Source organism: Ursus americanus, chromosome 2 (genome assembly GCF_024610735.1).
Source record: "Ursus americanus isolate L20-20 chromosome 2, mUrsAme1.1.p, whole genome shotgun sequence".
NCBI lineage: Eukaryota > Metazoa > Chordata > Mammalia > Carnivora > Ursidae > Ursus > Ursus americanus.
Window position 1 is genome coordinate 41,041,451 of NC_142128.1, and position 20,694 is coordinate 41,062,144.

Below are 20,694 nucleotides of genomic sequence, written 5' to 3' on the forward strand. Positions count from 1 at the left end.
AGATGGCGACTCCCGCTTCCCCTCCCCCTCCCTCCCCCTCCCCAAAACCCCCTCCCGCCCCCCGCCTCTGCCGCCGCCTCCGTCACTTCCGCCCCGCCGTGGCCGAAACTGACACAAAGTAGCGGGCCGAGCCCCGGGGGAGCGGGGCTGCAGCTGGGGGCGGGAGCCCGCGGGGAGCCGAGCCGAGCGCCCCCCGCCGCAGCCCCCGGCATGGGCAGGACGGGGCGGCCGGGCCGGGCGCCGGGCGCCGCGCGCTGAGGTGAGGCGGGGCGGGCGCGCGTGCTCGCAGGGACGAGGGTGCGGGTGCCTGAGGATGGGGGTCCCGAGGCCGTCCACACCGCGGGAGGATGGGGTGCTGAAGGGGGGGCACGGAGCAGCGAGGAGGGGAGAGCCGCCCCGAGAGTTTGGGGTGAGGGCAGTGACCCTGGTCCGAGGGTTTGGGCGCCTGGAGAAGGCAGTTCGGGGCTGGTAGGCTTTTTCTCTTAAGGTGGAGGTCTCTGTGCGTGGGCAAAAGCAGGGGCTCAAGGAGGGGTGGTAGCCATGCAGATTCAGAGCTGGGGAGTGAGTCCTGGCATCTGTCCTTGGCGACGTAAGGTGGCCAGGGGTGCTGGTGGCAAGTGAGCTGGGGGGTCTAGGATTACATTTCCTTCTGTTCCCCTGACTGCCCACAACTATCCCTGCCAACCTCCTCTGAAAGAAGGGGTCCGTCTTCCCGGATTTGGGCTGGAAGGGAGCAGGGGCCAGGCCGAGAGGAGGAGCCGTTTTCCTCCATGGAGCATTGCCTTCTTCCCAGAGCTGGCTATTTTTATCCCAAATGTGACTGCAGAGGGGGCTGGGGCAGGGTGATGGGCAGGGCGACGTGGCTGGTGTGCCTGATGGTTCAGAAAACCCAGGCTGTGTGAGGCTGGGGAGAAGTGAGAGGGGTCCCCTGTTTCTGCCTCTCCCACTCTTGTTCCCTCCCTATTAGGGCCCCCCAGAGGGGGTTAGGTCTGGGACCAAGTCAGCTTTCATTCTCCCCCAGGTCCTAGAGGTAAAACAACTTTCCTGCTCCATGTCCAGACTCCTGGACTCCGAAAAGTGTGTGTGGTTCCTTCGTTAATTCTTTCATGGGACTCAAACCCAGATCTTCAGGCTGATGGCCTTTCTTGATTGCCTACCTATAGGAAGCTGGGGCTGGCTATGCAGCTTGGGATGCCCACCCTTCCATCCTCTCCTTTAACCTCTTCCTCCACACCCCACCCTGCCATGAGTCATACTCTAGACTGGGTGGAGACCCTGGCCAGGGCCCCTGGAGGAGGGCTTGGCATCTCTAAAACGGTGGGTGAGGTTTTTCCTCCTGAGCCAGGCACCCTTGGCAATCAGTGCTGGGGAGGGTCAGGGAGGTAAAGGACTTCTGGCTTTGTGTCTGTGTTGGGGTTCAGAAAGGGAGTCTGAGTTAGTGAAGGGACGGACTGGTGTGGGTGACGGGCTGTGGCCAGAGTCTGTAATTACAGAGGCTGGGCAGACAGGCAATCAGTATCTTTTTGGGCCGACAGGCTGGCAGGCTGTGCCTAGGAGGCCCGAGTCAGGGGCGCCGATGAGGGGGAGGGCTTTTCACCCAGACGGAGAAAAAGGAGGTGACAAGAGGACCAGGAACCCTGCTGGCAATAGGGATGAGGCTCTGTGATCCTGTCTCTCGTAGGCCAGGCCTTTTACCGTTTAGGTGAAAGGGACACGGGAAGATGGATGCTCCCTGAGCCTGCATCTACTGCCATCCTGATCAGGCCGGGCTTGTGGGGGGTGGGGGGGGGAGGGCGACTCCCCACCAGGGTGGGCAAGGCCCCTCAGCTGCCCTAGACTGAGAGGAAGTGGTTTGGGGGCTGTGTTCAGGAAATGCAGGCCATGCCTCTAGTGTGAGCTCCCCTGCAGGAGGTGAGAATGGAAGGCCTGGTGGGGGGGATGGAGGCATTATAAGCGTTTTGGGAAGGGTGGAGCCTGCCCACTTTGTTTCCTGAGGTTCTGCCAGGTGTTTCCTGGCTCAGGTTCCCTCAACCCCACCCTTTGGTGGAAACTCTGCTTTCCAGTAAACACAGACACCACTCACTGCCACCAGGAGGGCACATGGGGGCATCCATTGCCCCGGGAACGGGTTCCCTGAGAGCTGTGCCCCTCCTGTCTGGCCACTTCACTCGGTCCCCTTCCTTTTCCTGTAGGTCTCAGCTTCTGTAAACTCCTAGTCCACACACACACACACACACACACACACACACACACACACACACACACCCATCTAAGGCTGAGGCATGGCGGGGGAGGCCCTGGGGAAGGTCAGACCTTGGGAAGAGAACCTTCAGGAGGAGTCTGAAGAGGGGAATGAAGGGCTTACCCTCACCTTTCTGACCTCACCCGTAATGTCACCTTCCTGCAGGGTCTCCCATGGGATTGCTGGCACCTTGCTGGGTGAGATGGCACTGTGTGCAAAAAAGCGCCCCCCAGGTAAGACGGGGCCGAAGGGGGGATTGGAATCCTTGGGATCATCAAGATTGGGTGTTACTATGGCTCTGGGAGCAAAGGGAGGAGGGACGACTGGCAGTGCGTCTGGAGGAGGGTCGATCACAACCCCTGCCATCCTGGTGTGTGGGGGGCAGCCTAGCAAAGCGAATTCTTCCCCCGGATGCCTGAGTTTCTGGGCTCTCTTCCCCGGGGTGCTGAGAACCTGCCCCTCTAGTCTTGGGGCACCTGAGCGCTTAGTCTTGGGCCTGGGGCGCCGTATTCCCACCTTCTCTCATTTCTCCATCCGCCCCGCCCTCCGGCTTCTCCTGCGGGCGGGGGCGGGATGAAAGCGGTTGCCCGGACAACACTGGCGGTTCCCCCCCCCCGGAGGCGGGGCTCCGCGGGCTTCGCCTACGCGGCGCTGGCAGGCGCTGCCCTGCGGGCGGGGGGCGGAGCCGGGGCGCGCGTCGCGCTCGGGCCACTGGGCGCGCGGGCGGCCGGGCCTGGGGGCGGCGGCCGCGGGGATGGCCGGGGCTGCAGGTGGGGCGCGCGCCCGACGGCCGGGGCTCCCCTCTGAGCGGCCGTGGCTCGTGCGCCTGCCCGGGAGGCCGCCGCATCGGCGCCGCTGAGGCCAAGGACAGACAGACAACCAGCCCGCCCTCCCCCGCTCAAACTGGGATCATGACGGTCCCCAAGGAGATGCCCGAGAAGTGGGCCCGGGCCGGGGCGCCCCCCTCCTGGAGCAGCAAGAAGCCCTCTTGGGGGACAGGTAACGGGAGGCAGCGCCGGGCAGCTCTCCCGGGCCGGCGCTTTCCCCTCACCCTCACAGCTGGTTGTGCTCAGCCTTCCCTGGTCCTCGCCTTTCCAGACCCAGCGATGCTGGCTCCGGAGGGTCTGGCCCTTGCCTCTCCCTGCACGGTCTTTGGAGACGACGCAGGGCGGGGGGGTGGGCGCAGAGCGAGGGCTCCGCACTGGGAAGTTTCTGGGAGTGAGGTGCCCACGCAGGGAGGGCGCCCTCTGAGTAGGCCCAGGGTGCCGTGTGCGGAGGGTCTGTTACTGCGGGGCGCTCTGCAGGGTCTTTGGAGGGCGGAGGGGAGGGGTCTGCAATGCTGCGTTTGGCTCCAGCCCTGGTTGAACGCCTCACCAAGGAACCCCCCTTTTCGGCTTGTGGCCCTTGTGACCCCCAGCGGTGGGCTGGAGAGCCCTTCCTGGGACAGCCGGGTGTCCTGGGACGCGAACTTGGTACCTGCGGTCCCGGATCAGTGTGTGTTGAGGACCTTGGTAGTGCATTTGTCACTCAGTGACAGGCCTGTTGTCGAGAGGCGAGGTGTGCAGCTGGCGCAGTAAGGGTTAAAGTTAGAGAGAGCAGCCCTTTAGAGTACAGCCCGTTCCTGCCTCCTTCGTAGCGCCTTGGTCCGCATGACCCATATCCCTGACCCCCCTTCTCCTCGAAGATGAGCTTTGGAATAAGGTGATGTCATTGTGGGCCAGTCAGAAGGCTCTGCGGGTGACATGTGACAAGCAAAGGCTCCTGTAGGGGTACCGCACGTGGGGCTGTGGGGCCGGGATGCTGCCGCAGAGCAGTTGCAGAGCTCGGAGGGGTGACCCTCCGTCAGCCACTCACCCCACCCCCAGGTTAGGAGGAGGGCAGTGCCCTGGCTGGATCTGCAGGGATTCCCAGGGGAAGGAAGCTTTTCGTCTGCAGCTGCTCTGTCTTCTGGGGACTCTTGAGGCCTTACTGGTTAAGGTGTTAATTAAAGGGGTGGGGGAGGGGATCTGAGTGCCCCGAGCACAAGACCTTGCCATTGTTGGTCTTGTCCGGTGAATGAATGCCTGCAGAGCCGAATGGCCAGGCTGGTGGTGAGAGGGACCAGAGGGGAGACCGGGGTGGCACGTCAGGTGTGGCACTAGCTCCTTAAAACTGTGTCCCGTGGAAGGATCCAAGGGTCTCCGTGGAAACCCCACCGAGTGCGTAGGCCTGACGAGGTGTTGGGCCGGCCTGCATCTGCTCCTCCTGACCGCTGCACCCTCACACTCTGTTGCAGAAGAAGAAAGGAGGGCGCGAGCCAATGACCGAGAATACAATGAGAAATTCCAGTATGCGGTAAGTGACTTGGCTTGCTCCCTGAGCGCCAAAGGCCAAAGGGCCCCTTGAGGTTGGAGCCAGGGAGGGAAGGCAGCCCCCTGGCCACTGTCCATCTGCGACTGCTGATTTTTTCATGCCTTCCCCTGGCAGTGCCGCAGGACACATGGACCCCGTGAGGGTCCCTTCTCTCGGCCCCTTTCCCCCTCCTGTACCTGTGGTTGCTGGCTTTTGGGGGCAGAGGTTTGGGAAGTGTCGATGGAGGAGGCAGACTCTGCCTGACTCTGGGCTGGGGCTGGAGGCTGTCTCCTGATCTTCTCCCCCACTGCCATAGAGTAACTGCATCAAGACCTCCAAGTACAACATTCTCACCTTCCTGCCTGTCAACCTCTTTGAGCAGTTCCAGGAGGTTGCCAATACCTACTTCCTGTTCCTTCTCATTCTGCAGGTGAGTGCCCTGTAGTAGACCCTTTGCAGCTTGCGAGGCCAAGTCAAGTCAAGGAAGAGAGAGGTTGGGTGGGGGGCGGGAGGGGATGGGAGGGGGCCTCAGAGCCACACCCTCTCTTCCCTGGCAGTTGATCCCACAGGTGTCCTCCCTGTCCTGGTTCACCACCATCGTGCCTTTGGTTCTCGTCCTCGCCATCACAGCTGTTAAAGATGCCACTGATGACTATGTGAGTCACTTCCATTCTTCCATTTCTGCCCCTCTTCTCACCTCCACTCCCAACATGCTCTCCTCTGCCTGGCACAGGTCCCTGGGCACTGTGCCATTCCCCTCCTGGCCCCTAGACCTGCGGCACCTCGGCCAAGGGCTGGGGGCAGAGCCAGGGGGAGAGTAGATCTGCGGACAGGTACACTCAAGGTGGGACCGGGCGCGCTCTGCATTCCACTCATCATCTTAGTCCCTAGGAGCGGGGAAGGCATCTTACTTTTCTTCCTTTTTTTTCAGTTCCGCCACAAGAGTGATAACCAGGTCAATAACCGGCAGTCCCAAGTGCTGATCAATGGCAGGTGAGTGCCTGGGGGAGGCTGGGGGCCTTCAGGAGGAGGGGGTCCCCCGGGAACTTCCCTCGCTACTGACAGCCTCTTCTCTGTCTTCTCATTGCCTCAGCCTCCAGCAAGAGCAGTGGATGAATGTCTGTGTTGGCGATATTATCAAGCTAGAAAATAATCAGTTTGTGGCGGTAAGGGAGGTGGCCCTCCAGGGCAACAAGTCTCTTCCCCTTTTTTTGGCAGATAGAAATGAGTCTTTCCTGGTTTCCTACAGCCTCGTAATGACCCATGGATTGAACTTTGTTAAGTGGGGGGCTTCTTTTTTGTTTTTTTAAAATATTTTATTTATTTATTTTTTGAGAGGGGGACAGTGCATGTGTATGCATGTGTGCGGATGGGGGAGGGGCAGAGGGAGAATCCTAAGCAGAGCCACACCCGGTGCAGAGCCTGTCACAGGGCTTGATCTCAAAATCCTGAGATCACGACCGGAGCGGAAATCAAGGGTGGGATGCTTAACTGACGGTGCCCCCCAAGCTCTCTGACTGGGGAGCTTCTGCGTCATATTAATACACCTGGGGCTGGCTTCTTTCCAGCCATGCACGCTTGGGACTAAGCAAACCAAGAACGCTCAGGGAAGAGGAGGGGGCCGGAAACAGTGCATTGCAAGTGGGGGTCGAGTCTTTGAGCTCCTCACCAGGCTTTCTCTCTAGGCGGATCTCCTCCTCCTTTCCAGCAGTGAGCCCCATGGCCTGTGCTACATAGAGACGGCAGAACTCGATGGGTAAGTCGGATGCCCAGTGTCACACATCTTCTGTCTCCTTAAGGGTAAAAAGCTTGTTATTTGGAAGAGATTCCCAGGTCTGGGATCTATACCTTTTGGAAAGTTTTTAGGGATCAGAAAGGCTTTGGGTATGTGCAAGTATTGTGTACTCAGTCGTGTGGAGGAGGGTGACGCCCCAAGGTCAGGTGCTCCCAGGCAGAATCTAGAGGAAGGGAAGGGAACCAGGACTTAGGGACACTGTCCTTCCAGAGAGACCAACATGAAAGTGCGCCAGGCAATCCCAGTCACCTCAGAGTTGGGAGACATCAGTAGGCTCGCCAAGTTTGATGGTGAGTGACTTTGCAGAAGCGGCTTGCGGGCGGAGGGGGCGGGTTGAGTTTGGGGGTTTAAACTGCACCTGTTCCTTTTCGCTGTGATGCAGCTCCCTGGATTTTTCTTTGTGGGGAAGTGTCAGCAATGCAAGGTGGCTTCCCCTCCTTTTGAGTTCACGGCCATTTCAGGTCTTCATGGCCCATAGCTCCCTCCTTGCTATGTGTGTTAGAGAAATTCAGTTTGCTTTTATTTGGCTCCGGATAGTGATAATGCTCCTTTATGAGGACAAACCATAGTGTGTGCGAGAAAAAAGCCGCCTGCTCCCCAGTTTTGCCCGCGTAGCTAGGCAGGTGCACGGCCCTTCAGTGTGTATCCGTCCGTGCCCTGCGTTTATCCAGACGTGAGCGCAAAGCAGGAGTCCTGGTGCATCCAGACCTCCACGCCCGCGTTGCCTTACCTGCTAAGCACCGTGTCGCCGCTCGCCGACACCCGCCTCCTTCCTTTCCACGGCTGCATGATGTTGCGCAGAGCTGGCCTGTTCTAACTTACTCAGCTGTCCCTCGACCATTCGTTGTTTCCAGGTTTTTGCTGTTCAGAGGGTGCTTCAGTGAACCTGCCGTGACCTGTGCTGTTATTTCTGTAGAACAGAGTCCCCAGAGTGGGATCCCTGGGTCGGAGGGTGTGTGTCCTTTTAATACCCATTCGTGGCAGCTCAGTCCTCCCGCAAAGTCGCCTCAGTTCACCCCCCGGCAGTGCGGAGGCCCCTGCCAGCCGTGTCTCGGCTCGAAGTCAGGCTGCAGACGGCGCCTGGAGTGGCGGCTTCCTGTCTCCCGCTCAGGTGAGGTGGTCTGCGAGCCTCCCAACAACAAGTTGGACAGGTTCAGTGGGACGCTGTACTGGAAGGAGAGCAAGTTTCCCCTGAGCAACCAGAACACGCTGCTGCGAGGCTGTGTGCTGCGGAACACTGAGTGGTGCTTCGGGCTGGTGGTGTTTGCGGGTGAGCCTCCGCCGCCGGGGACCCGGGAGGGCGTGGGGTGGCCTGAGTGCGCGGTGCCCTCAGAGCCGGCCTTCTCCAGCTCGACGTCTCCTCCACCCCGACGCCCTGCAGAAACCAGGCAGAGTGCTTCCGTGGCTCCCCCACCTCCTCCCCTTCCTTTCTAGGTCCGGACACGAAGCTGATGCAGAACAGTGGCCGGACAAAGTTCAAGAGGACAAGTATTGATCGCCTGATGAATACACTGGTGCTCTGGGTAAGGCTTCTCCCAGGGTCCCTGCCCCTGCCCACCCCCCCCCCCCCCCCGCCCCGGGCCGTTCCCGTTGCTCCCGCCTCTCCTCCCTAGTCAAAGGCAGTGCTTCTTTCAGGCTCCCTTTAGACTTGGAAGATGTGATTTATGAGAACCTCAGGAACGGGCGTGAATTAAGGGCTGAAACAAATCTTCCCTTGTCTGGATTCCAGTTTCGGTGGTGACTTAGCGTGGCACGTCGGCATCTGTTTGCTTTTGCCGGGGACAAGGAAGCCTTCACGGGGGTGGAGGAGAGAGAATTAAAAGGAAAATTTCCATTTGGCGGTTGGGTGGTGAACGGGGTCTTTCCCCTGACTTCTAAGAGTGGAGGATCCCAAAGGAAAAGTTTGTTTTAGTTTTTGGCCATTCCTGAATCCTGGTCTTGTTTGGCTGGAAATTTGAGCTCCTTGTTGGGCTCTCTTCCCCTTCTTGCGCCCCCACTGCCTGCTGCCGGACCCCCACAAGCCAGCTTGCAAAGGTTGGGCCAGCCTCTGGAGAGAAGCGTTTTGCCCTGGCCTTGAAGGGTTTGCAGAAGCCTCGCCCGGGAAGCCTCGCCCGGGATAGCGGTTAAGTCTGTCGCTCAAAGGCTTGCATCGCCCCCTGGCGGTCCCCGGGCCGCTGGCTGGCTCTTGTTTGCAGAGCATCGATGGTGGATGTACTTTGGAAACAGATGGTGGACATCAGACAGTGGTCTGTTTTTTTCTTTTAACCACCAGAACCTTCTTAGGATCCTTCTTCAGGGACTGCAAGATTTATTTGACTCATTATTTTATTTATTTGTGAGAGCACGCGCGCGAGAGAGCACAAGCAGGGGGGCTCAACCAACTGAGCCACCCAGACGCCCCAGGACTGCAAGATTTAAATCTTTTAAAAGAATCTTTTATAGTCTTTAAGACATTTTTTACTTGCAAGTAATCTATATTTTGAAGATAAAATTTGTTTCCCTGGTTAAAAAACTTTTTTGGCCATCTGTATGAGATCATGAACATTATAGAAACTTGGCGTTTTTGTTGGCTTGTGGGAGCTCGGCTCAGGGAGGTGGGTGATGGCTTCGTCACATTGAGAGGAGCTCACGCGCACCCCCTCTGACCGTCTGGGAAGGGCTCCAGGCATCCGAGCTCCCCTGTCATACAGTGAAGAAAGATGTTCAGAGACAGGGCCGCATGGTGGTCGGCTTTGGGGTGTGAGTGGTGACCTTCAGGGATGCACTTGGTTTTGGGGGCTTCCTAAGTGGCAGCCTCGCCTCGGTTTCTCATTTCTCGCCAGATTTTTGGATTCCTGGTCTGCATGGGGGTGATCCTGGCCATTGGCAATGCCATCTGGGAGCATGAGGTCGGGACGCGCTTCCAGGCCTACCTGCCCTGGGACGAGGCGGTGGACAGTGCCTTCTTCTCTGGCTTCCTCTCCTTTTGGTCCTACATCATCATCCTCAACACCGTCGTGCCCATATCGCTGTACGTGAGGTACGCACTGGCTTTGTCCGCAGTCTCCCAGGAACTCGGGGTCCCTGGCAAACCTTTCTGTGGAAATGAAACCTTTGGGAAGGAGCTTGGAGCTCCTTCTTGTGCCTCGAGCATCTCGTTCTCTGTTCTCGTTTGTGTGCGGAGCAGGCTTCGTCACTGTTTCCGGGCACTTTGGACTGTGTCAGAACAAAAAGCCGATCGATTCATTCGACGTGCGTTGCTTGCTCGCCAGCTTCGCACCGTGCCACCTGCAGAGACATATTAGGGATGGGCCCTGTTCCCTGCAGAAGCTTCAGTCTAGTAGAGACAAATGTCTAAACTCCTAAAACAAAATGGGAGTGAGTGCTGTGGGAGTCCTTCTACCCACCGGCGAGTGTGGGACACGAGGGGATGCAGGTGTGCAACGTGGTGTCTGCCTTCAGAAGCAGCAGGCTGGGAGGGGAGGGGAGAGGTGCAAGCAGTGCAAGACACCGAGACCCCACGATCCAGACCCCACGATCCGCTGTGACACCATGTGGGAGGCAGAGGACCCTGGGAATGGGAAGAGCATCACTCTGGGCAGGTAATCAGGGAGGACATCCCTGAAGAGGTGGCTGGGCTGGATGCAGGTGGAGCCTGGGGGAGAGGGTAGACACAGGGCATGGATGTGGGACCCTTGGGATGGTCACAGTTTGGCAGTAGCACAGGGCATGACCGGCTTCCAGCTGACCTGGTTCCTGACAACAGAAGATCTTGACGCGCTGTCAGTACTTAGTAAACTACTGAAAGGTTATTTAAAAACAAAAAAGTCCCAGGAACGTGTCAGGAAGTGTTGGCTGGCGGTGATGAGCAGCATGAATGGGATCTGGGAGACATCTGGGGTGTTTGAGGTACAGAGAACGTGAATGGGGATGGGCTGGTGAGAACGAGCAAGAGAAAGAAACTTCCCAGTGTCCTCACTGCCTTGCGCTCGAGGTAAGGGGGCCTGAGACGTGTTGAAGGAAGTGCTTTCTGGATGTTTGGGACTCTTCCCAAGGCCTGTGTTTCATTCACACAGAATCCCCAGGTACGCCTCAGGTCCCCCCTCCCTGGAGTCTGGTGCCGCCGGCACTGACCAGACAGAGGTGGACAGTTTGGGCTTTTCTAGAACACTGACAGGAGACGCCCGGCCACGTGGGGCCCCGGTTTCCACACGTAACGTGGGAACACTCCTGTCCCACCTTCTTCATAGGGATGTGTTGATACTGGGTGGATAAGAGATTAACTAGATTAGAGGGTCAAACATCGGGTGGGAGCCTCGTCGCGGCCATCACTGCTCCTTCATTCCCACCTGAAACGCCTTCCTGTTTACCGTCTAACTCGTCCCCATCTTTGGGCTTGCTGCTCGAGTTTTGTACCCGCTCGCCCAGCACCCGTGGTAGCTGCTAAGAAAGCCTCTTGCTAAGTCTGATCGGGCTCCAGGGTGTGTTGGGGGCGAGAGCAGCTCCGTGGGGAGAAGGCTGAGAAGATCCCTCTAGCCAGCTGCATGCAGATCCAGCCCTGGTCAGGCCACGCACAGGGTTCCAGGGACACCCCATGGCTTGGTCTCCTTCCTGGGGTGCTGACAGTTCATATCCCGAAGGGAACGCCGGTGGGCCAGAGATGGGGAGGACCTTGGGCTGTGCAAAGCGCCCTGCCACTGTCGCTTGGCATGATTTCCCGCTGCGGACTCGCGGCTCCGGCCGCCTTGCTCTCTGAAAGCACCAGGCGGTAGTGGAGCCCTGAGCTGGGCGGAAGGAGAGTGCTTGCGGTGGGCAGTGAGGGGCCGGTGCCCTCACTTCTCTCTTCTCTTCCTTCCCTCACACACTTTCTCTTGTTTTCTCTGCATGGTTTCTGTGTTATTAGTCCTGAGGTAAGAGCTGGTCGAGTGCCTTGTCTGCAGTCCCTCTCCTCTGCCCGTGCTGTCCGTCCCGCCTGCCCAGGCCCTTCGCACCTTCTTGTCTGGAGAGCATCCGAGGGTCGGGGTCAGGGAGCTCCCGGCCGGCCGCGTGGCCGGCTCCACTGTCAGCACTTCTTGCCCTTCCCACCCAGGTTCCGTGCCCAGGTGTCCGCTCGTCCGTCCTGTCTGCCCCCAGGCGGGGGGCCTGCAGCGAAGGCCCGTGTGGGGGGGGCCCCTCCTCGGCTCCCTGCCCGAGCTTTACCGCCTGTTCCCTGTGCAGCGTGGAGGTCATCCGCCTGGGCCACAGCTACTTCATCAACTGGGACAAGAAGATGTTCTGCGTGAAGAGGCGGACGCCCGCGGAGGCCCGCACCACCACCCTGAACGAGGAGCTGGGCCAGGTGGAGTACGTCTTCTCCGACAAGACAGGCACCCTCACCCAAAACATCATGGTCTTCAACAAGTGTTCCATCAGCGGCCGCAGCTACGGTAGGGCCGCACCGCGGTGACCCAGGGCTCCTGGCCGCTGTCGTCTTGACATGTGGGGTTTGCTTCTTTCCTGCTCGGTCTGTGGGGCCAGGAGAGCATCCGCATCCGCCCCAGGTCAGGCCGCAGGTGTGGTGCGCCTCCCCTGTCCCATGCAGCCCCTGCTGGTCACAGCCCCAGGCAGGAGGAGGCTCTGTGGCTGTTTGAAGGGGCGTTGGTGGAGTGCGAGACCCTCCCGATGTTGTGTTCAGGGCCCTTGTGCGTCTCTGGAATGTGACCGTGGTCTCCAGCGTGGCCTTGCTGCAGTGGCCTCGCAGCTGAGCCACAGGGTGGCCCCGGACGGTGTGTGGGGTCTTCCTGCTTTATGTCCTAAGCTGGGCCTGTGGCTCGTGTGCGGGACTTTGTCCGTGGTTAGGCCTGCAGGGCGCAAGGCATCTGAGGGGGCCTGGGGGCCTGGCAGGAGAGCGGGTGGGTGTGCTGGGGACAGGGACACGGAGCAGTGGGGCGTGACTCGGTCCTGGGGTTCTGAGGACCCAGGGAGCCTGGAGTTGGCCGTGTGGCTCCACGGCAGTGGCTCAGTGGTTGGGTTGAGGGTCCCGGAGGCCTGTGGGGACTGTGAACTGCAGGCTCTTCTCCACGGCGCTGACAGTGCTGACACTGCTTCTACTTCTGTCCTGGCTGTGTGCAGGGGACGTGTTCGATGTCCTGGGACACAAAGCTGAACTGGGAGAGGTAAGGCCCGGCCTCTGTAGCTGCTCTGTGCTGATTCAGTGTAGGGCGCTCGCCCGGCAGCCGCGGGTACGGGAAGGAGGGAGGTGCTCTTTGGTCAGGAAGTGGAGGCCGCCTGGAGAGCTAGGTGTGTTCAGGAGCTGGGAGCAGAAGGGAGAACGTGGGGTCCGCAGCAGACAGGGTCTCGGGCTGTGCCCTGGAAGGGGAGGAAGCAGCGGGGTGGGGACCCCCCCCCCAGGGTGCAGCCTGGCCACCCACCCTCTGCGCTCTCACCGCTCTAGAGGCCAGAGCCTGTCGACTTCTCCTTCAACCCTCTGGCTGACAAGAAGTTCTTATTTTGGGACCCCACCCTCTTAGAGGCCGTCAAGATGGGGGATCCCCACACGCACGAGTTCTTCCGTCTCCTTTCTCTGTGTCATACCGTCATGTCCGAAGAAAAGAACGAAGGTGAGCCCAGGGCCGGCTCGTGCTCTCCCCACCCGGACGGCTGCCCTCGAGTCTGCTGTGTGGCGCGGCCAGGCGGGGCTTCCTGGGCAGGTCACGGGGCCTGGGGTGGCCGCTTACAGCACCCGTGCTCTTCCTCCCCACTCAGGGGAGCTGTACTACAAAGCCCAGTCCCCGGATGAGGGGGCCCTGGTCACTGCAGCCAGGAACTTCGGTTTTGTGTTCCGCTCTCGCACCCCCAAGACCATCACTGTCTACGAGATGGGCATAGCTGTCACCTACCAGCTGCTGGCCATCCTGGATTTTAATAATATCCGCAAGCGGATGTCAGTCATCGGTGAGGCCGGGACCAGGCTGCCTGGGGCACTCTGGGCAGCATAAGGGCCTGCAGTGGGTGAGGGGTGCTGGGTGGCCCTTCCCTATGTGGCAGGTTGGCAGTCTTTGCCTGCTTGAGTCTTTCTGGGACTTTCTCACCCTGCCCCGATTATAGTGCGGAATCCGGAAGGGAGGATTCGTCTCTACTGCAAAGGGGCTGACACGATCCTGCTGGACAGACTCCACCCCTCCACCCAGGAGCTGCTCAGCACCACCACTGACCATCTGAATGTAGGTGTGAGGACAGGGGCCCGGTGCTTCTGAACTCAGCGTTGTGGGGGGAGGGGAGGCTGACCTTGGCTCTGTCCCCAGGAGTACGCAGGGGAAGGGCTGAGGACCCTGGTTCTGGCCTACAAGGATCTGGACGAAGAATACTATGGGGAGTGGGCCCAGAGACGGCTCCAAGCCAGCCTGGCCCAGGACAGCCGGGAGGACAGGCTGGCCAGCGTGTATGAGGAGGTGGAGAGCGACATGGTGGTATGGGCTGCAGAGTGGGCCGAGGGTGGTCAGGGAGGGCTGGTGCCTGGGACCCTCCTATCTGGAACCCCTGTGGTATTTTCAGCTGCTGGGTGCGACAGCCATTGAGGACAAGCTGCAACAGGGGGTTCCAGAGACCATTGCCCTCCTGACGTTGGCCAACATCAAGATTTGGGTGCTGACCGGAGATAAGCAGGGTGAGAGCCCCGCGGGGCAGAGGGGGCTGCATCTGGCTACAGCCCCATCAGGCCCTCGCATGAGCCTAGACCTCAGGCTGGAGAGTGTGCTGACCTCTTTGATCTCTGTGTTGGTAGAGACGGCCGTGAACATTGGCTATTCTTGCAAGATGCTGACGGACGACATGACAGAGGTGTTCGTCGTCACTGGCCACACGGTCCTGGAAGTGCGGGAGGAGCTCAGGTGGGCAGAGGCTTGAGGCAGGCAGATGTCCTGCACTCACAGCTCCTGCTCCTGTCCCAGAGCCCATGGGTGCATTTCCCCTTCCCAGGAAAGCCCGGGAAAAGATGATGGACTCGCCCTACGCTGTGGGAAACGGCCTCCCCTGCCCGGAGAAGTGTTCTTCCGCCAAGCTCACTTCTGTCCTGGAGGCCGTTGCTGGAGAGTACGCCCTGGTCATCAACGGGCACAGCCTGGTAGGCACCTGTCTAGAGAGCCCTTCTCTCCACAGGGCTGTTCCGTCTTACCTTGTTCTCTGTCCCCGGAGCTCAGCGCGGCTGCAGCCTTTCAGGGGCTGGGAGGCGTGACTTCCCTGTGTGCCCCGGGAAGATGGGGCTCTCTCAGGCTCTGTGTTCCAGGCCCATGCGCTGGAGGCGGACATGGAGCTGGAGTTCCTGGAGACGGCCTGTGCCTGCAAAGCTGTCATCTGCTGCCGTGTGACCCCATTGCAGAAGGCGCAGGTGGTGGAGCTGGTTAAGAAGCACAAGAAAGCCGTGACGCTCGCCATTGGGGACGGAGCCAACGACGTCAGCATGATCAAGAGTGAGTGTGGATGTGCGGGGCAGAGGGGAGGGAGGCTCCGCCCTGCTGGGACTCTGAGTGCGTGACCCCTGCTTCCCCTTGTCACCACTTGTCCCTGTAGCGGCTCACATTGGCGTGGGCATCAGCGGACAGGAGGGCATCCAGGCCGTGCTGGCCTCCGACTACTCCTTCTCCCAGTTCAAGTTCCTGCAGCGCCTCCTGCTGGTGCACGGGCGCTGGTCCTACCTGCGCATGTGCAAGTTCCTGTGCTACTTCTTCTACAAGAACTTTGCCTTCACCATGGTCCACTTCTGGTTTGGCTTCTTCTGCGGCTTCTCCGCCCAGGTAGGGCACCCGCAGCCGCTGCTTGCCTGTGTGCGCTCCCTAATGGCGGAGATCTTCTGTCCTGGCCGTCGGGTGGCCCTGCCCCGGGCCCAGCTGCTGTCTGGTTCACGCGTTAAAAAAATACGTCTCGAGGGGCTCCTGGCCGGCTCAGTCCGTGCAAGCTGCGTCTCTCGGTCTTGGGGTCGTGAGTTTGAGCCCCACGTCGGGTGTAGAGCCACCTTACAAAAACAACAAAATGACAACAAGCACTTGTTGAGGGAGCAGAGGCGGGCTCCTAGGGCTCCACACGCCACTCAGCAGGCTTTCTCCGCCCGATTCCTGGTGAAGAAAGAGTGTGTGTTTACCCCTCTCTTGCTGTCTGTTCTCTTCCCAGACCGTCTACGATCAGTATTTTATCACGCTTTACAACATCGTGTACACCTCCCTCCCAGTCCTAGCCATGGGGGTCTTCGACCAGGTGAGGGGCACGGGGGTCGGGCTGGGGAGGGGCGAGCTGTGAAGACGCCACGTGGATGGTGTGTGTGTGCCCACTGCCCGCGGTGCCCGGGAAGGCCGTGCTCCGCTCAGCGGCAGCTCCCCTGTGACTTCCCTGGGTTGCTGCACAGAGATGGATGGGGGCTTGAGAGGGATTGAGCTGCCCGAGAATGTGGGAAGGAGGAGGCGGGATGGGCTGTGCCCTTGGCTCTCCTGAGGCCTCCTGGACCCACTGGTCCCCCCACAGGACGTGCCGGAGCAGCGGAGCATGGAGTACCCCAAGCTCTACGAGCCCGGCCAGCTGAACCTTCTTTTCAACAAGCGGGAATTCTTCATCTGCATCGCGCAGGGCATCTACACGTCCGTGCTTATGTTCTTCATCCCCTACGGGGTCTTTGCTGAGGCGACGCGGGACGACGGCACCCAGCTGGCCGACTACCAGTCGTTCGCAGTCACTGTGGCGACGTCATTGGTCATCGTGGTCAGCGTGCAGGTATGAGGCAGAGCAGGACCTGCCCTCTGCTCCGTCCGTGCGGCCGCCCTGGGCCCCGGTTCTCGTCCCGGGAGAGGTTGCTCTTTCTGCCTCTGACAGCTGCTTCCACAGATCGGGCTGGACACCGGCTACTGGACAGCCATCAACCACTTCTTCATCTGGGGCAGCCTGGCTGTCTACTTTGCCATCCTCTTTGCCATGCACAGCAACGGGCTCTTCGGCATGTTTCCAAACCAGTTCCGGTTTGTGGGTGAGTCCCTGTGGCTTCTCCGCGAACTGGGCAGGTAGCTCACAAGCAGAGTGGGGTCATTTGTCCGGCGCTCCGTGAGCCACATGCTCTGCGAGGTGCTGTGGGCATGTCGAGGAGTCTCTGACCTGGGCTGGCCCTCAGGGGCTTCTGTATCCGGGAACGTGAGAAGAGTCCTGCCAGGCCCTGGGGGCCAGGCCCAAAGGGAGGTCGAGGTCGAGTGGTGGCAGATCTCACGGTGAGCAGGGCAACTGGTTGCGGGTGGCCGGGGACAGTCCCGCAGGCGGCTGCAAGTGTAAGCGGGGCGGATGAGAGGCCAGTAGCACATGGGAGGTGTCGGGATGCCAGGCTGTCAGGCCTTGCTTGAGTCATTCGCTAGGAGTCTTTTTTTTTTTTTTTTTTTTTGAGGAAAGAGAGGGGAATGGCATCAAAGGGTTGCATTAGAAAGGTGAACCTGATGGCCGGTGAGGAGCTCCTGTAGTGACTGAGTGCCAGGCGTGCAGACGGGGCTGCTGGGGCGGGGCGCAGGGTGAAGGACAGGTGCAGAGGGCGCCCTGGGTTGCGATCCGCTCATTCATCCCCTCCATGGGCGTTTGGTCAGCACCTGCTATGTCACCTGCTGTCCTGGGCGCTGGGGGCGCAGCAGCTGAGAGAACAGGCAAACCCTTCCTCTCCGCATTTTGCATTTCAGTGAGGGAGACAGGCCGTTTTTACAAGTTAACAGATGGAACGTCTGAATTAATACGTCTTACAAAAGACATCAAGCAGAGTAGAGAGGGACGAGGTAGTCAGGGAGGACCCCTTGAAGAGAGGACGCTGGCACAGAGAAGTCTGAGGAAAGGGGAGAAGTGAGCCTGGAAGAAGAACCAGTAGGGGAGCCCTGGGGGAGCTTGCCTGGAGGTCCCGGCAGCAGGGGAGGGGTGTGCGGAGGAGGGGCTGCAGCAGGGGAGGGGTGTGTGACCGGAGTGCAGGGCCCGCCTGGGTGTCGGGGGTGAGAATGGATCCAGATCCTAAGTCCTTCTAGTTCAGGTTAGAACTTCAGATCTGACTCTGGATCTGATAGGGAGCCGCGGGAGGGTTAGGAGCAGGGGAGTGTCGGAACCCATTCGTGTTTTCAGGCCGGCAGTGGCAGTTTTGAGGATGATAAAGCGCGAGGGCAAAGGCAGAAACGGGAGGCCCGTTAGGAGGCTCCGGCGGTGACCCGGTTGGGGCGAGGAGGCAGGGAGCCACGGCCTAGTCTGAGGGAGGAAGCGGGATTGGCCGGAGAGCTTCTGGGGCCACGGGGTGCGCGGTGGCGTTTCCTGAGCTGGGAAGACCTGGGGCAGGTTGGCGTGGGGGGGGTGAGGCTGGGAGGTGAGGCGTCCAGGAAAGCTGGTAAAGAAACGGGTGTGAGGTTCTGGGGGGTCAAACGTTCGGGGAGCAGGGAGGACGTGGGAGCTGAGCCGGGGCGAACAGGGCCGCCCCCGTCTGCCGCTTGCGTCCCCAGGCAACGCCCAGAACACCCTGGCCCAGCCCACCGTGTGGCTGACCATCACCCTCACCACCGTCGTCTGCATCATGCCTGTGGTGGCCTTCCGCTTCCTCAAGCTGAGCCTGAAGCCCGACCTCTCGGACACGGTGAGCGGCCCGCTGTCCGCTGGGGGGCCGGGGGGCCGGGGGGCGGCTCGGCGAGCCCCGTGGCGCGGCCGGTCACGCTGGCGGCGGGCACCCGCTGTCTCTGGGGACAGACCCCCATGCAGCCCGGGGCTCCAGTTCCTCGTCCGCGCCGTCACCGACGCGGCCCCTTCCCCGCGCTGCCCGGCCAGGTCCGCTACAGCCAGCTGGTGAGGAAGAAGCAGAAGGCCCAGCACCGCTGCCTGCGGCGCGTGGGGCGCACGGGTTCCCGCCGCTCGGGCTACGCCTTCTCGCACCAGGAGGGCTTCGGGGAGCTCATCATGTCCGGCAAGAACATGCGGCTCAGCTCGCTGGCGCTGGCCGGCTTCGCCACGCGCTCCAGCTCCAGCTGGATCGAGAGCCTGCGCAGGAAGAAGAGCGACAGCGCCAGCAGCCCCGGCGGAGGGGCCGACAAGCCCCTCAGGGGCTGAGGGCTGCCGCCGGGGCGCCCGTGCCGGCGACCAGCACGCGGGGCGTCCGGCCACCAAGGGGACGGCTTCTCGGAGCTGTGGGCCCCCGCCCAGCCTCGCGTCCCTCCCCGCGGACTCCGTCCCGCTGGCGTCCGTCCCGCTGGCCTCCGCGTCCCGCTGGCCTCCGTGGCGGGGCCGGGCCCCGAGGGCGGAGCAGGGACGGGGGCACGGGGAGCCAGCCCCGGGGAGGGGTCAGATGTGGAACCAAAAACTGAACAAGAAGTCGAGATTGGGTCTGCCCCTGCCCTGCTCGGAGCCCCCAGGGAGACTCTAATCTCTGTATTTTTTTACTCCCACTCCCCAGAGGGGCCGAGAGCCTCTGTTCCTGAATTACACAAGAATGTATCATGCCGGGAGCCAGAGATCTGCTGGGGCCCACGGGCCCCTCATGTTGTGTGTGTCTCTCCTAGATTTGTGTTTGTGTCCAGTTTGGTTTTGTGTTTTTTATTTGGCAGGAGGAGGGGGCCTCTGACTTCTGTGTTGTGGGAAGAGGAGGCCAGCCCCCAGGAGTGCCCCCGCTGGCTGGGTGGGGTGGTTCCTCGGAACCCCGCTTGCTCAGGCTAGGCCTCCAGCTGCTGGGCCCTTGAGGGCTGCAAGGCTGGCCAGGGAGGGAGCACCCCAAGGGGTCTGCAGAGCACGGAGGAGGATTTGGTCCCGTCTGCTTCCTCACCTTGGGAGTAAGTGCCACTTCCTCCCCCAACATGAGTATCAGTTCCTGGGTCCGTAAGTCCTGCTGGTGTTGGACTGGAGCCTGGGAGCGCAGTCCCGTCATTCTCTGACCTAAAGCTGGGTATAAGATGTAGTCCAAAAAAAGAGATTTCTTTCATTTTAAATTTGGATCTGAGTTCATTAGCAGAGTCCCGTCTGTCTTCCCTCCTCCTCCATCATCTAGCATTTTCCTGTACCTACACCCAGGACGAGAGGCGGGGCTGGGAAGCTGGCCTCTGCTTCTCTCTTCTGGTACACGAGGGGTCCCACCCCTCCAGGCCCAGCATCCAGCAAGAGGTGTGGACAAGTAGGAGGGCGGGACTGGCGGCGAGGGGCAGCGGTGCCTGGCAGGGCCTGGGCGTGCCTGTCCTTCCTTCCCACCATCCACACCCCAAATCAGACTTCTCCCGGATTAGTTGCTACCAGTTCAGTCTTGGTAGCAGAGGGGCTGCTAAGAGATGGTGTGGAGCTGGGAGGGGCACGCAGGTCTGACACACCCAGGGAGGTGGGCTGGGCAGCGGGCAAGGGGTGGGGAAGCTTGGCAGGGAAATCCCTTTTGGCCACACAGTTTACAAACCCAACATCATGTCTGTTTGTGTGTCTCTCAAGGTGAGAGTCTGATTTTTATACCAAAGAGGAAATGATTTTTTTTCATATTTGATTTGTCTATATTATATAAATATATATATAAATATATATATATACAGTTATATATATTATTTTTTTGGTTCTCTCTCGTTTTTTTAAGGAGGGAGGCAGTACCAAGTTGCATTGAGCTGTAATTAAGGAACATTCTGTATAATTTATGACACATTTCTATACTTGCAAGAATTATATCATTTTATGAACATAGAAAAAATGCCTTTTTATAAAATTCCAATTTCTGAGAAGTGTGCAGTTTGTCTCTTTTCTACTATTCAACCAAGGCCGGTGGTAATGGAAAGACGAACTGTTTAAATGGAATCGAGTGGGTGGATGTATGTCGAGGTGGAGAAAATGGAGCCTGGTTGGCCTCTGCACCCCTCCTGGGACGGAGTCTTCGGCTGGACGGGGCAGTGGGCAGACCTGGGCACTCGTGTGGCCCATGGCTGGGCACTTAGGGCCTTGAACCGTTTGCTTTTCCAGACAAGCCACCTGCACATTCCAAGAGTCCCCGTACGCATGGTATCTGGGTGGGGAAAGGACCAAGGAAATATCGTTCGTTGATTTTTTCTTACCCTACGTCTTGTTTTTCCCACTGGCAAACTGGGCCTCCCACCTCCTAGCCTCAGTCTTCCCGGTTTTTCACAGAAGTGAACATCAAGGAGCCTAAGTATAGACCAAGACCGCAAGGAATTTAAGATTCACTGATAAAGTGAGCTCTCTGGCAGGGAGGGGAGAGGGGAAGGCCCGCGTCCCAGGACTGGGAGGGCCAGGGGCTGGTGCTGGTCCCTAAACAACACCCCCTCCCCGAGTCGGTTCCCCTCGGACTTTACCAGTCCATCCGTCCTGTCACAGTGACCATCTTCTCTAAAACAGCTCTGAGCAGGTG

At 59.8% G+C, this 20,694-nt stretch overlaps 1 protein-coding gene across 6 annotated transcripts; it reads left to right on the forward strand.

Annotated features, from left to right (window-relative positions):
• The first annotated feature begins 91 nt into the window (after nucleotides 1-91).
• ATP8B2 (ATPase phospholipid transporting 8B2) lies at nucleotides 92-20,126 on the forward strand. Of its 6 annotated transcripts, none has more exons than XM_087854659.1 (28): nucleotides 92-259; nucleotides 2,408-2,475; nucleotides 4,518-4,576; nucleotides 4,890-5,003; nucleotides 5,131-5,229; nucleotides 5,505-5,566; nucleotides 5,667-5,739; nucleotides 6,259-6,329; nucleotides 6,579-6,658; nucleotides 7,480-7,638; nucleotides 7,803-7,891; nucleotides 9,191-9,387; nucleotides 11,565-11,773; nucleotides 12,459-12,502; nucleotides 12,781-12,946; nucleotides 13,092-13,280; nucleotides 13,434-13,549; nucleotides 13,631-13,795; nucleotides 13,881-13,992; nucleotides 14,110-14,215; nucleotides 14,304-14,448; nucleotides 14,611-14,794; nucleotides 14,895-15,118; nucleotides 15,492-15,575; nucleotides 15,840-16,085; nucleotides 16,197-16,335; nucleotides 17,819-17,949; nucleotides 18,149-20,126. In XM_087854659.1, the coding sequence occupies exons 2-28, from the start codon at nucleotides 2,445-2,447 to the stop codon at nucleotides 18,668-18,670; spliced, it is 3,816 nt and encodes a 1,271-aa protein (XP_087710785.1). In that variant the 5' UTR covers nucleotides 92-259; nucleotides 2,408-2,444; the 3' UTR covers nucleotides 18,671-20,126. The 6 variants fall into 6 exon arrangements, with proteins under 6 accessions (XP_087710785.1, XP_045640263.1, XP_087710782.1 ...); XM_045784307.2 differs by having other exon boundaries at nucleotides 18,138-18,550; XM_087854656.1 differs by lacking the exons at nucleotides 92-259; nucleotides 2,408-2,475 and adding an exon at nucleotides 2,992-3,241.
• The last annotated feature ends 568 nt before the right edge of the window (nucleotides 20,127-20,694 follow it).

What these genes read in the sequence shown, in the direction of transcription:
- ATP8B2 (XM_087854656.1), top strand. Translation starts at nt 3,154, where the DNA reads ATGACGGTCCCCAAGGAGATGCCCGAGAAGTGGGCCCGGGCCGGGGCG. An exon ending in CATCAGCGGCCGCAGCTACG is followed by an intron (nt 11,774 to 12,458) that starts GTAGGGCCGCAC and finishes GGCTGTGTGCAG; the next exon opens with GGGACGTGTTCGATGTCCTG. An exon ending in AGCCCGACCTCTCGGACACG is followed by an intron (nt 17,950 to 18,148) that starts GTGAGCGGCCCG and finishes GGTCCGCTACAG; the next exon opens with CCAGCTGGTGAGGAAGAAGC.